Raw genomic sequence first — 11,927 nt, forward strand, 5'->3', positions numbered from 1 at the left:
GATTGTTGAGGTTATTTCACCAGCATGCAACAGGTAAGACAAAAGTCTGTGAGCGTGACGTTGTGCCTCTTTGGGATGGCCCTACAATGCACCATTCACTTGCAGAACGCAAGCTTCTAGAGAGTCTGAAATAATGAATTTAGGTAAAGAGGTGCAGAGCCAGTGGTGGTTTTGCAGGCAATCATCAATACCTTGTATTTCATGTGAGAAGCTATTGGTAACCAGTGCAAACTGATGAACAGATGTGTGACAAGCTCTCTTTTTAGCTTGTTAAAGACTGCTCTTGCTGCCACATTCTGGATTAGTTGCAGAGGTTTGATAGAACTGTCTGGAAGACCTGCCAAGAGGGTGTTGCAATACAGAACAGAGCTAGAGCTTGAACAAGCAGTTCTGTCTTGGCAAGGTAGAGTTGAAGTTGATGGTCCTTCATCCAGCAAGAAACGTCTGTTAGACAAGCTGAGATGCAAGCAGCTATCGTTGGATCATCAGGATGGAATGAGAGGTAGAGTTGAGTGTCATCAGCATAGCAGTGATATGAAAAGCCATGTTTATGAATTACAGAACCTAGTGATGCCATGTAGACAGAGAAGAGAAGTGGTCCAAGAACCGAGCCCTGAGGTACCCCAGTAGCTTGATGTTGCAACTTGGACACCTCACCCCTCCAATATACATTGGACCTATCCTATCTGATGAGAGAGGACAACAGGAGATGGACTTTTCCAAATGCTCTAATGATGGATTGGTTTCTTACAAACACACAGCTTTTCACCGGATGTTAACTGATGGACTGGAGTGGTGTGGATTACTTGTGATGTTTTTTATCAGCTGTTTGGACTCTCATTCTGATGGCACCCATTCACTGCAGAGGATCCATGGGTGAGCAAGAGATGCAATGCTTATTTTTTCTCCATCTGTTTAGATGGAGAAACAAACTCATTTACATCTTTGATGGCCAGAGAGTGAGTACATTTTTATTTTTGGGTGAATTATTCCTTTAAAGGAGAAGAAGCCCCAACAGGGTTGAACACGGTTTGGTCAACATTATAAGTGGACCTCAGGGAAAACAGTAAAATAAATTATGACACGTCAGATGAATAAATCAGTTATACAGTTCACAATCCTTGGTAAAATCATTAATGGTAAAAGTATGTTTATTTCATAAGAAACCACTACAAACAGAGCATAATGAATATAATCGTTCTTATAATATTTTTTACCCTGCTACAAAATATTAATGAAATTAATACACACTATCAAATAAACACAATTATCACATTACAAACAAATAATAAATACTGTGAATAAATAATGAAAATAGCCAGATACGTTTTTATGTATGGCGAGGCAAGTAAACCTCCTAGAAAAGTCTGCGTCTAAATAGGCATCTACTAACACCCACAGTGACCAGCTCTGTGAATTGCTAAATGAATTTGATGTCACAGTTAAATTACACCCTTAACTTAATCATAAAATGTAACTTCCAAAGACACAGTCACTCAAAGTCATGTAATGATTTTCACTTGGTTTGTATTTGGTTGTTGATTGTATTGTTTTTCAGTGAGTTGCTGTAGCTACTATGAAAATATCACACAGATGGCTTATACTACACATAATCATAGATTCTACATGTGTTGCATTCTTGCTCAAAAAGTCAGTAGTTCTTCATAGATTTATATCTCTAACAGTCATTTTGGTGAATGCCAAATAAATGTGAAACTCTCGTAAAACTAAACTCATCATGACAAATAGCTCAACACAATGAGATAGCAAGCCTTTTGTGCTACCACGGGTGATCTCATTCGTATTCATAGGTATTAGCAGAAAATGTGCACACACAATTTTTTGTATGTTTAGACACTAAAACTGTACAATATAAATATTTACAGCAAATGAAATGTAAATGTTTTTACACAAGTAAACCAGTTTTTTCCTTAGAGGAACCCTCTAACAAATGAGAATACCAGTTTGATATTTACATACTGGGGAATGATGGAAAATCCCTTTTTTCATGTCAAATGTATTTTTTTTCCATACTGCCAAAGAGAGAAATTCATAAAGGTTTAGAAAAACGATGAGTAAATGATGACAGAATTTTCATTTTTAGGTGAATTGTCCCTTTAAGTCATATGCAGGCTTTCTATGGCTGAATCATCAAAAATATAAAATGTTACTAATTTATTGATTCATACAGAATAGAATGAAACCATTATAATAAAAAAAAAACTGTGAAACTGTGAAAGTGTTAAATAAATAAATAGCCAACATATTTAATATATCTTATTTATTATAAAACCAACAAAATCCACCTATTCATTCGTTTATGAGTGTTCATTATAAATACATAAAATACTTTGTTTTAAATGCTGTCACTACTTTGATTTCAGTGTCTATCCAAGTCTCAAAATGTGCTAGATCCCTTTTGGGTATGAATACCTATGAATGCTAATGAAATCATGCTGGTGCTACACAAGCTCTCAATGGGCAAAAACGCAATCCCATCAGCAGTAGCATGACGCCATTATGTCACAATCCAGGTCCACCTCACAATCAACCCGCTTTGGTTTAATAGCTTATTTTAAGTTGAGTTGTAGTCACAGCTCTCTTGAATAAGTTTCACTCATCACAATAATCAGCAATTCTCTTCTGTACAATGTTCATTTTGTCACAAAAAGTAATCCGGAGGAGTGGGAGAAGGCGAGGTGTTGGGATGGGAAGGCTGAGTCTCGTTTGAACTGATGAGCTTCTCGTAACGAGCTTTGTATGTGTCTCGCTCTCTCAACACGCGAGACAGCTCACACTGCAGCTGCTCCAGCTAGAGGAACCAGAGAGAAATCATAGACTTTAAATACAAAAATCATGTTGATTGCTATTAACTTTCTAATGGAAATAGTGATCATCTTTTCTTTACATATCTGAGTGAAACAGCTTCTTCAATGAGAAAAAGTCTAGGCTGGGACTTGATTTTGTTTTGGACTTGAATGTTTTTGATGAAAGATTATGAAAAGAAATGATATACACATAAATCATTTAAAACAAAAAAGGCAATATTCCATTAAAATATCATTGTGACTTTCAAATTTAGCCAAATAAAGTCTTGAAATGATTTCCAGATTACTAGGTTTTGGAAGAGAGTTATGATATAATTGTCTTATTATTATTCTATTATAATAGCCTGCTCTGTTATAATCAGTGTTGGGGGTCACACATTACAAGTGACGCAAGTTATGTGTCCAGATTACCTTTTTGTTAAGTAACTAGTAAAGTAATGCATTACTTTTTAATTGGCAAGAACATGTCTGTGTTGCTTTTTCAAATAAAATATGCCAGTTTTCCCCATATGCCAGTGTGCACTGTGTGAACGGGATAGTTCTGTGAATCTATTCAGCTGTGGTTCTGGACTAAAGGTAAACGTGCACTTACTCATCTTGCAAAAAAACAGATTCAGTTTTCCTCAAAATGAATAAAAACAGTATACAGCAAACTCAGAATATTATGCAAACCTGCAATAATCAACAGTTAAAATAAAAATGAACTTTCTTCTCTCACGTCCTATTCATCATGCAATCCAGGAGTGCTTTTCACAAAAGCAACTATGGTCGCAAGTCCGGTCATTATGAATAGAGTTCAATGGAACTAACGACCATAGTTAGCGATGGTTTTGGGAAATGCACCCAAGAATGCTTTTTATTCATTTAACTTTATGAGTGAAAGGGCTTTTACATTTTTTCAAAAATAGAACTTTTTAGAACATTTAAAATTAAACAAGCAAGCCCAGGCTAGATGCATTACGTAATGCACATAATGCATTACGTTACTTTAAAGTTACTTTTATAGTGAGTAACACAATATTGTAATGCATTACTTTCTCCAACACTCGTTATAACTGACTTTTGTTGTTTGTGGTTTTATTTGTCTAAATTCTGTCATATTTCAGTGCTTGATGTGTGTGTGTGTAGTGTACCTGCTGTGTGAGAATGTGTTTCTCGGACTCGAGCGTGTGCCGGTGCTGGAGTCGTTTGTAACGGCAGGACTGGGCGTAACCGCGGTTCTTCAGCGTCCGTCTTTTCTGTTTCAAACGGACCACCTCATCTTTGCTTACCCCACGCAAATGCCTGTTGAGCTCTCGCACTGACAGACTTACCAACTGCTCATCGGAAAAACGCTCATCCATCCCACACTGAAAGAGAAAGAGACAATATGAGGTAAGTCTGAGAGATTTGTCATGGAATGGACACAAAGGGCCAGTTTTACAAAACAGGGCAAATTAGCGCAAGAGCACAATTCCAAACAGCGCCGATGGGTGTGGAAATTTCTGCAGGTGATTAACTAACAACCGTTCAAATTAAGGGACACAGATGCAACATCTAATTTACATATCGACCAAGGCAATATACCAAGCGCAGTGCAAATTAGAGTAGTCGCAAACAAAGAATAAAGAAATAAAGAAGCCACAGTACGTTGAAAAGAACCGGAGGCCAAAAAAATGAAGGTTTGCTAGAAGTTTTGATATGACCTGATATGCCAAGTTTTGGGTTCAAAGTCATCTTTTTTATTTCCCTAAGTAAATTTAAAATAACATGGCTTGGCAAGCGATATGCTCGAATAATGTGTTCTTCTGGCATTCAAAATAAATTAATACATGTGAAAAAATCCTCTCCCTTCTACCATGTGCTCTCTGTTCTCTGCAGTGCCTTCTCCAGCAAACAAGCCTTTGGGCGTTAAATAATTGCACAAATGGCAGTAATTTGATGAGAGCAAACATTAGTAAAACGCTTGATTCATTTTAATACTCTCCTCCCATAAATGTTGTGTCTGAGAGGGAAACTCCTACAAATGCATATTCAATAAGGTCTGGCGCAAAAATAACTGTGTCCACGCCTTTTCAGCGCTAATTCTTCACTGCGCATCTTTAGAAAAGCCTGACAGTACTATTTTAATGTCAAAAGACGGTTTGCACTGGCGCAAGCTGTTTAATAAAACTGGCCCAGAGTTTGATAATGACAATCAAAGCTTCATCAAACACTCACATGGACAAAACAGATAAATGTACACAACGGATAAAATGTCTGATAACAGTCAGATGATAATAGCACAGTCATATAGAAGTAGGCCTATTATTTATTTAGTTAGTGTAGCTTGTTTTGCCTCATCGCTTTTGTGGTGCTAATAGAATCGTATTCAAACCAGTTGATATCAACACCATGACAAGATAATAACCACAAGAGTTATAAAAAAAATCTGCAATAGTCATACAGCTGAACAAGTTCACATTGTGTTACTATAAGATTTATGCATGCATGCATACTTTTTCAGTGAAGTAGTTTTGGTTGCAATTGAAACATTACTGAGACAGGGTTCCTACGGGGTTTTGGTAAATGTAAATGTAAAAGTATTTTTTATAATAGCAAATTGAGAATTTAATGAAAATAAATGTATCGTACAAGAAGTGAGGTTTCATGGCAGATGTTTAATAATTTTTAGTGATCGCCAAATATGACTGAATGAATTCAAGGTGCACTTTTCATTATGCACAATGCAGGTTATAAGCATTTTGGGTTTCTTCACACTATATTCTTTGCACTGTATTAAATAACCTCAATACCCTTTGCAAAAATTAAAAATATACAGACTTACATGTGCACACAAGAAACCATTCAATTTAGCATTTAGGACAATGCACACTGAGCCACCTGTTGTGCCATCAGCCCATCTCTAATGATATTAGAGGTACTACCGTAAGAAAAGCTCAATTTTGAGCAGGTAGATCTCTGTTCATTTATGTGCATCCATGCTATTGTTTTATTCATAGTAAGATGGCAGTGATGCACAAAGGAAATAGGTTATATAAAACTAGAATTTGTAATGTGTAAGCATGCAAAACAGTCCCATGCACATGTGAATAGTTCATCAAGGGCACAACAAAGTTTCTTGTGTGCATGTAAAAGTCTGTATTTTTATTTATTTATTATTTGATATTTTAGGGACTCTGTATGTTGTCACTTCAAGAAAATCAATGAAAAAAAAACTAAAAATATTTGCAGATGACTGTACTATATATCACATTTAAAGCTGAAAATGATGCTCTATAAACCATTTATTTTAAACATGGTCTGGAAATCTACCAAGAGGTTTGGAAATTTGAGTCTGGAAAAGTATGATATTTTGACATGGAAAATGTGAAGAAGCCCTGCTGAGAACAAATTCCTTTTAAAAATGAGTCACTCTCAATGGTAATTCAAAACTGGTTTCGATTTAGGCAAATTGGTGGCAGACTGGAATTATTTGTTACTAATAATGTTTCAACTGCAACCAAAACTACTGAAAATCAATCAATCAACTCTATAGTAACTATCAATGAGCTTGCTTATGTTGTTGATATCAACTGGTTTGAACACAAAAGCCATGAAGCATAACAAATATTCACTACGTGTAACCAAACTAAATAATTAATACTATACTATAAGACTGTGCTGTTTTCTCATGACATCACATTGAATAATATAATAATAAAATAAAAATGTGTGAGCTTTGGGTGTAGGCGTGTAACATAGCTTGGCCTAGAGGTGAAGTGTAGTGTGTGTGTGTGTGTGTGTGTGTGTGTGGTTTTAGCAGCACATTTCCATAAGGCATAATCTGACTGAGTGTAAGTGACAGTGATCAGGATTACATCACAATAATAGTAGATATTACCATAATCTGATAGCGCTGCTCCACATTTAGAGACAGGCATTCATCAGCTACATCCATCAAATTGCTTTCAACACACTTCAAAACAAAATCACCAATCATTTATAGTTCAAAATGTGAAACAAGGCATTCTCATTGAATTTGTGTAAAAGCAGTGGGCTTAATTGTATTCAGATTTTCAAACTATATTTAAAAGAAAAAAAATACTTGAGGATAATATTTCACCCTGATGTTGTTCAAAATTAATTTCTCTCCTCTCTTGAGCACAAAAGAAGATTTTGAAGAATGTTGGTAACCAGACAATTTTTTTCTTTTGTATTTTTGTTTGGTTACCGACATTTTCAAAATATCTTCTTCTGTAATGACAGAATTTTCATTTTTGGGGTAACTATCCCTAAATACGTCACTTAAATGCAAATAAAGTAAGTACACTTTCATAACTATGTTTCTTAACACTCTCAACTAAACTTTTAAAAGAGTTGTCCCCCTTTTTCCTCACTTTTGGAAGTGTTTCCTGAAAAGCTGTAAATTATTTTGGGAACTTTACTACTGAAGAAGTCTGATCGCTGTTGAGTACATGCATGTGACAGTGGAGGATAAATCAGGCCCCGTTTACACTGTCAGTTAAATGTGACCAATTCCGATTTTTTGCTCATATGTGACACAGATCGGATCTGTGAAAAATCATACATCATTTTGAAGGTCTTTTTTAATGGACAATGTGAACATAAAAATAGAAATAACAAATTTTTTTAATTTGCTCGACTCGTTTTGTCAGCATAGGTCACATTATTCTCGGGAGGAAGCACGTGGAGGCAGATGGTATGGCAAGTGTAAACACATGAATCAGATATGGGCCACAACTGAAAGAACGTGTAAACGGACAGCCGGATACAGGCAACAAATCGGAATTGAGCATCAACGCCTGCAGTATAAACGAGGCCTTAGTGACTGCAAGTACCTGAGTGACTTGCAGATGATGATGATGATGATGATGATGATAATGGCCTTGCATTGGATGGTGTGGGTGATGGAGGCGGCTCTGTGGACTGAGGGGTTGTGAGAAGGGACTGGTGGATGTGTTGAGATTGGAGAGAGATGGAGGAGTGGAAGAAACGACCAGTATAGGCCGGTGACACAAGTCTGATGGCTTGTTAAGAACAACATCAACACCGCTGTCACTGCTGGAGTCACCCATGTGACTGCTGCTCGAACTCTGGGACAAAACTGGGAACTGTGAAAGAGCGGAGGAGATGCAAAGAGATTACAAAGAGCACATTAGAAAGAGATTACAATGAAAATGGCACATTTGGACAAACATATTTAGCCAGTGGTTCTTGTGACCAGTGGATTCCCTTGGCTGGTGGTTCTCAACCCTGTTCTCAGATAAATAAAAAAAATGCAAGTTTTGTGTATTTCCCTAATCAAAAATACCTGAATCAGGTCATTAGCTCATTAGTAGAGAATCCAAGACTTGAAATTGGTGTGAGATAACTGAGACAAGTGTTGAGGGGGCTCCTAAACCAGGATTGAGAACCTCTGGCCTATAAAATAAGAAATCATGCGCATAAACTATGATGGAAATACATTTACCAAATAAGTTCCTTGATACACAAGAAAAAATTCATGTGACCGCCTCAACAGATCATGTGATTGGATAACTAGACGAACAAGACGTTGGACTGATCTCATCGCAAACGTTGTTTTAATAACCTCATAATAAGTCTCACAAGATTGCATTCCCAAACATCATCTGCCTCCTAACACAAGATAACATGACAGATTGCAATTCTTGCAAACTGCAAGAATTGGCAAAAAACACTTGCGTTGCGTCTGGCGCCGCATTGCACTGGGTGCATAAGAGGCCCCTTAAAGTTAGGAGTGATTTTCTTCACTCACTTGGGACAAACAAATGCATTGTCCAAGTATCTTAGATCATACCTGTGAAGTTACAGCAGCTGCAGCAGAGTTCATCAGGGCCTCTACTGCATCCTCACATCCCAGAAACCCTCCTCGATCCCGGTCCCCTCGATCCGGCACTCCTCCAAGAGCTCCCAGCAAAGACGCGGCACTTCCGGGCTCCCCACCGAACTGCTGCTGCAGTGCAGCCAACCAGAGCAGGTCCTCCAAGGAAGTGGGGTTTGAACACGGCGTGGGGCCTCCAGCCGCTGGGCTGCCGTCCAGGTTTCCTTGAGAGCCGGAGCTCTGGCCTGACATGTACCCGGTGGAGATGGACAGCGGGAACGAGAGAGAGGAGGAAGAGGAGGATGCAGATGGCGGCGGGTGCCCGTCACTGAGCGTGGGTGACGGAGGTAGGGAGGTGTAGGGACTGGAGCTGAGGCTGGAGTCAGGAGGAGGGTGAGGAGCATACGGAGAACCGGTCGTCTCTTGATGGACGCCTGGTTTGGGGTATAGGCAGGTTGGTGGAGGTGGAGGGGTGTCAGGCTTCACTTCAAACTTTAGTAGGTCAAAGTCGTTGAGATACTCCATGGCCAGGGGGCTTGGAGGCAAAGAGGGCAGCGGCAGAGATGAAGACATTGCTGTGTCGACAGGAAGTATGGAAGTTGTTGTCTTTGAGTTTTCAAGGCTAACAATAACAGACTTCAGTTTTTACACAGAGATGGAAACAATAATGTGCCGAATTAGACCTGGTTGTTAAAATGCCTGTCCCTTTGAACTGAAGGCTTCCAGTTTGATCATCTGAAACTGGCAAAAAGAAAGAGAGAGAGAAAATAGTGATTAGCCACAGTCTTCTCCAGCTATACGGTGCAGATACTGGCAATCTGTGACCAATAAGAGTAGGACTACATTAGCAGGTAACGACTAACATACTGACTGATGTTCTGGAAGGTTATGTCACATGTTAGACAAGACGATTCCAAAGCCTGGCCTGATATTACAGTAAAGGCTGATAGTGACAGCTTTATTAAATAATCAAAACATAAAAAAGCAATGTATTCATTTTCATGAAAAATTACAGAACATTTGTGATACATGGCTGTTCATTTATTGGCTCATTATGTATGCTGTTGATGTATGGGTTGCAAACAGTACCAGATTAATAGAGGAAAAACCTAAATCCAATCCCATAATCTTAATCCATCAATCTAGTTATTCCACTGAACAATTGCGCCTTAACACTAGTGTTATGTACAACTCAAACAATATTTAATGTTGTCAGGACTGATGAAATACAGGTCAAAGTATTCATTATAGGGTAACAGACAGAGACCAACTAACACATCTTATCTACAGAGAAAAGCACCATTAAAAGCATTCTGTGTTAAGAACCGAACACTGTGGCATTTTGAGATAACACAAGTTTGCATATTTTGGAACTGGCAATTTGTATGTTGAAATTTACAAGAAAAGCAAATGTCATTTTTTTTTTTTTTTTTTTAATACGGTAGCAAGCAAAGAGTCACATTTAAATGTTTAGATCATAAACTAAATCTACTAAAAAGTAAAAAAAATGTTTCAAGTAATAACAACTTAACAACTAAACAATTTTACATCTCATCTTTAGAGGAAATTACATTTTAGTACATCTTGTCATTAGTCAGGAATTCATTTTAATAACTGAAAACTTTCATAAAGTATTTGAAATTAACATGTACTAAAATATTCATAATGATAAATCTGTTTGTAGGCAACCTTAAATTAAGAGGCTAGATTATAAACTACTAAAACTATAAACTTGAATTTGAAGAAAAAGTGTTTTAATCAGTAATAGATTAAAATCATTTAATTATGAAACATTCATTTGTAATTTCATCTTTAACTGAAATATTAGTATTTTTAAACTTAAAATGAATAAAACAGTTAATAAACTGTCAATAAACTTATAAAACAGTTTTTAAGTCTTAACAATCATTAATTAAATCATTATTTTAGATAGCTGCTCAGAGAATGATTTTAGATGGTCTTTATTTTTATAGAAATAATAAAAGAGTAGATAAAGTGGGAAAAGAGGATTTGAGAGTGGAATAAAAGAGTGAGAGAACAAAAGAGTTTCAGGATAAAACTATCATAACTAGAGAATGACAGAGGGAGAAATGGAGAGACAACGGAGGAAAAAGTTTGTTTTAAATTGCCCATATTTCTTACCGTGTGTTCATGTGGACAGCTTCCACACATCCTGAGGTATTGACTGACAGATTGATTCCTGCCATCGTGTGTATATGAGTGTGTGTCAATGTGAGAGCATGTGTTTGGTGTGAGTGTGTGTGTGTGTGAGAGCCACTTTGGAGCTGATTGCCGCTAACAGAGCCCCAGCCCTCCCCCCTCTAACCCCCACACCAAATCCCCATCCATCCCATCTCTCTCTCTCTCTCTCTCTCTCTCTCTCCTGTTGTTTTTTCCACCAATCAACTAAAAATGTTAAACTGTCAAATGAGCAGCACACTTCTTTCATTTCTCCTGTAAAGTTTTAAAATAACAATTCTAATTATAAAACTAACAATAGAAAAAGTTGTTTTTGTTCAGTCAAATAGGCAAGGACTTTTACAAAACCATTACCTTAGGATTTAAAATGTTGACTTCCAAAACTTACACACACAGGAAATGTATACATTAATTTACTGGTGTTTTTTTGTAACCACATGATGCTTCACACCTGCATATGCATGTCTAAAATGACCAGTTTTTATTACATTATTCATAGAGCAAACAGACAGACTGATGAGCTCATTTGGTTCACAGCAATCAGAGGCATTACATGCTGCCACCTAGTGCACCTGAAACATCAACTCTGACAAACCATAAAAGATCAGTAAAATAGTAGTACAATTACACTCTTAAAACTAAAGGTGCTTAAAAGGTTCTCCGCAGCGATGCCATAGAAGAACCATCTCTTTCTTACCGTTTTATAATCTGAAGAACCTTCTTTCACCACAAAGAACCAGAAAAGGTTCTTTTGGAACCATTTAGATTCTATGGCATCGTGAAGCATCTTTATTTTTAAGAGCGTATATCTTCATTTTGAAGCAATCCCAAATAATCTTAGTGTGTATTATATAACTAGAACTTTAAATCATTCAGGATTTGAAAATTGTCATATAGCAAGACTTTATTCCAATATAAGTACAAATTCTGCACATTGTAGAAAAAAAAGTAGAATTCTCTTTATATGTATTTATAGATGACTCTCATTTGGCCCTTGGTAGGATTGAGAATTAGTAGGACTGGAAAGCGGTTCCAATAAGTATCCTGACATTCACAATAATTTAGAAGTAATAATA

At 37.0% G+C, this 11,927-nt stretch overlaps 1 protein-coding gene across 1 annotated transcript; it reads right to left on the bottom strand.

Moving 5' to 3' along the window:
* Window positions 1–1,126: 1,126 nt before the first annotated feature.
* Window positions 1,127–10,922, bottom strand: LOC306844310 (transcription factor MafB-like). Its single transcript, XM_079376323.1, has 5 exons — window positions 10,795–10,922; window positions 8,629–9,393; window positions 7,649–7,921; window positions 3,962–4,177; window positions 1,127–2,812 (listed from the first exon to the last, which is right to left on the bottom strand). Exons 2-5 carry the CDS (start codon window positions 9,223–9,225, stop codon window positions 2,663–2,665), a joined length of 1,236 nt encoding a protein of 411 aa, XP_079232449.1. The 5' UTR covers window positions 9,226–9,393; window positions 10,795–10,922; the 3' UTR covers window positions 1,127–2,662.
* Window positions 10,923–11,927: the final 1,005 nt, after the last annotated feature.

The sequence above is a fragment of the Barbus barbus genome (assembly GCF_936440315.1).
Source record: "Barbus barbus genome assembly, chromosome: 24".
NCBI lineage: Eukaryota > Metazoa > Chordata > Actinopteri > Cypriniformes > Cyprinidae > Barbus > Barbus barbus.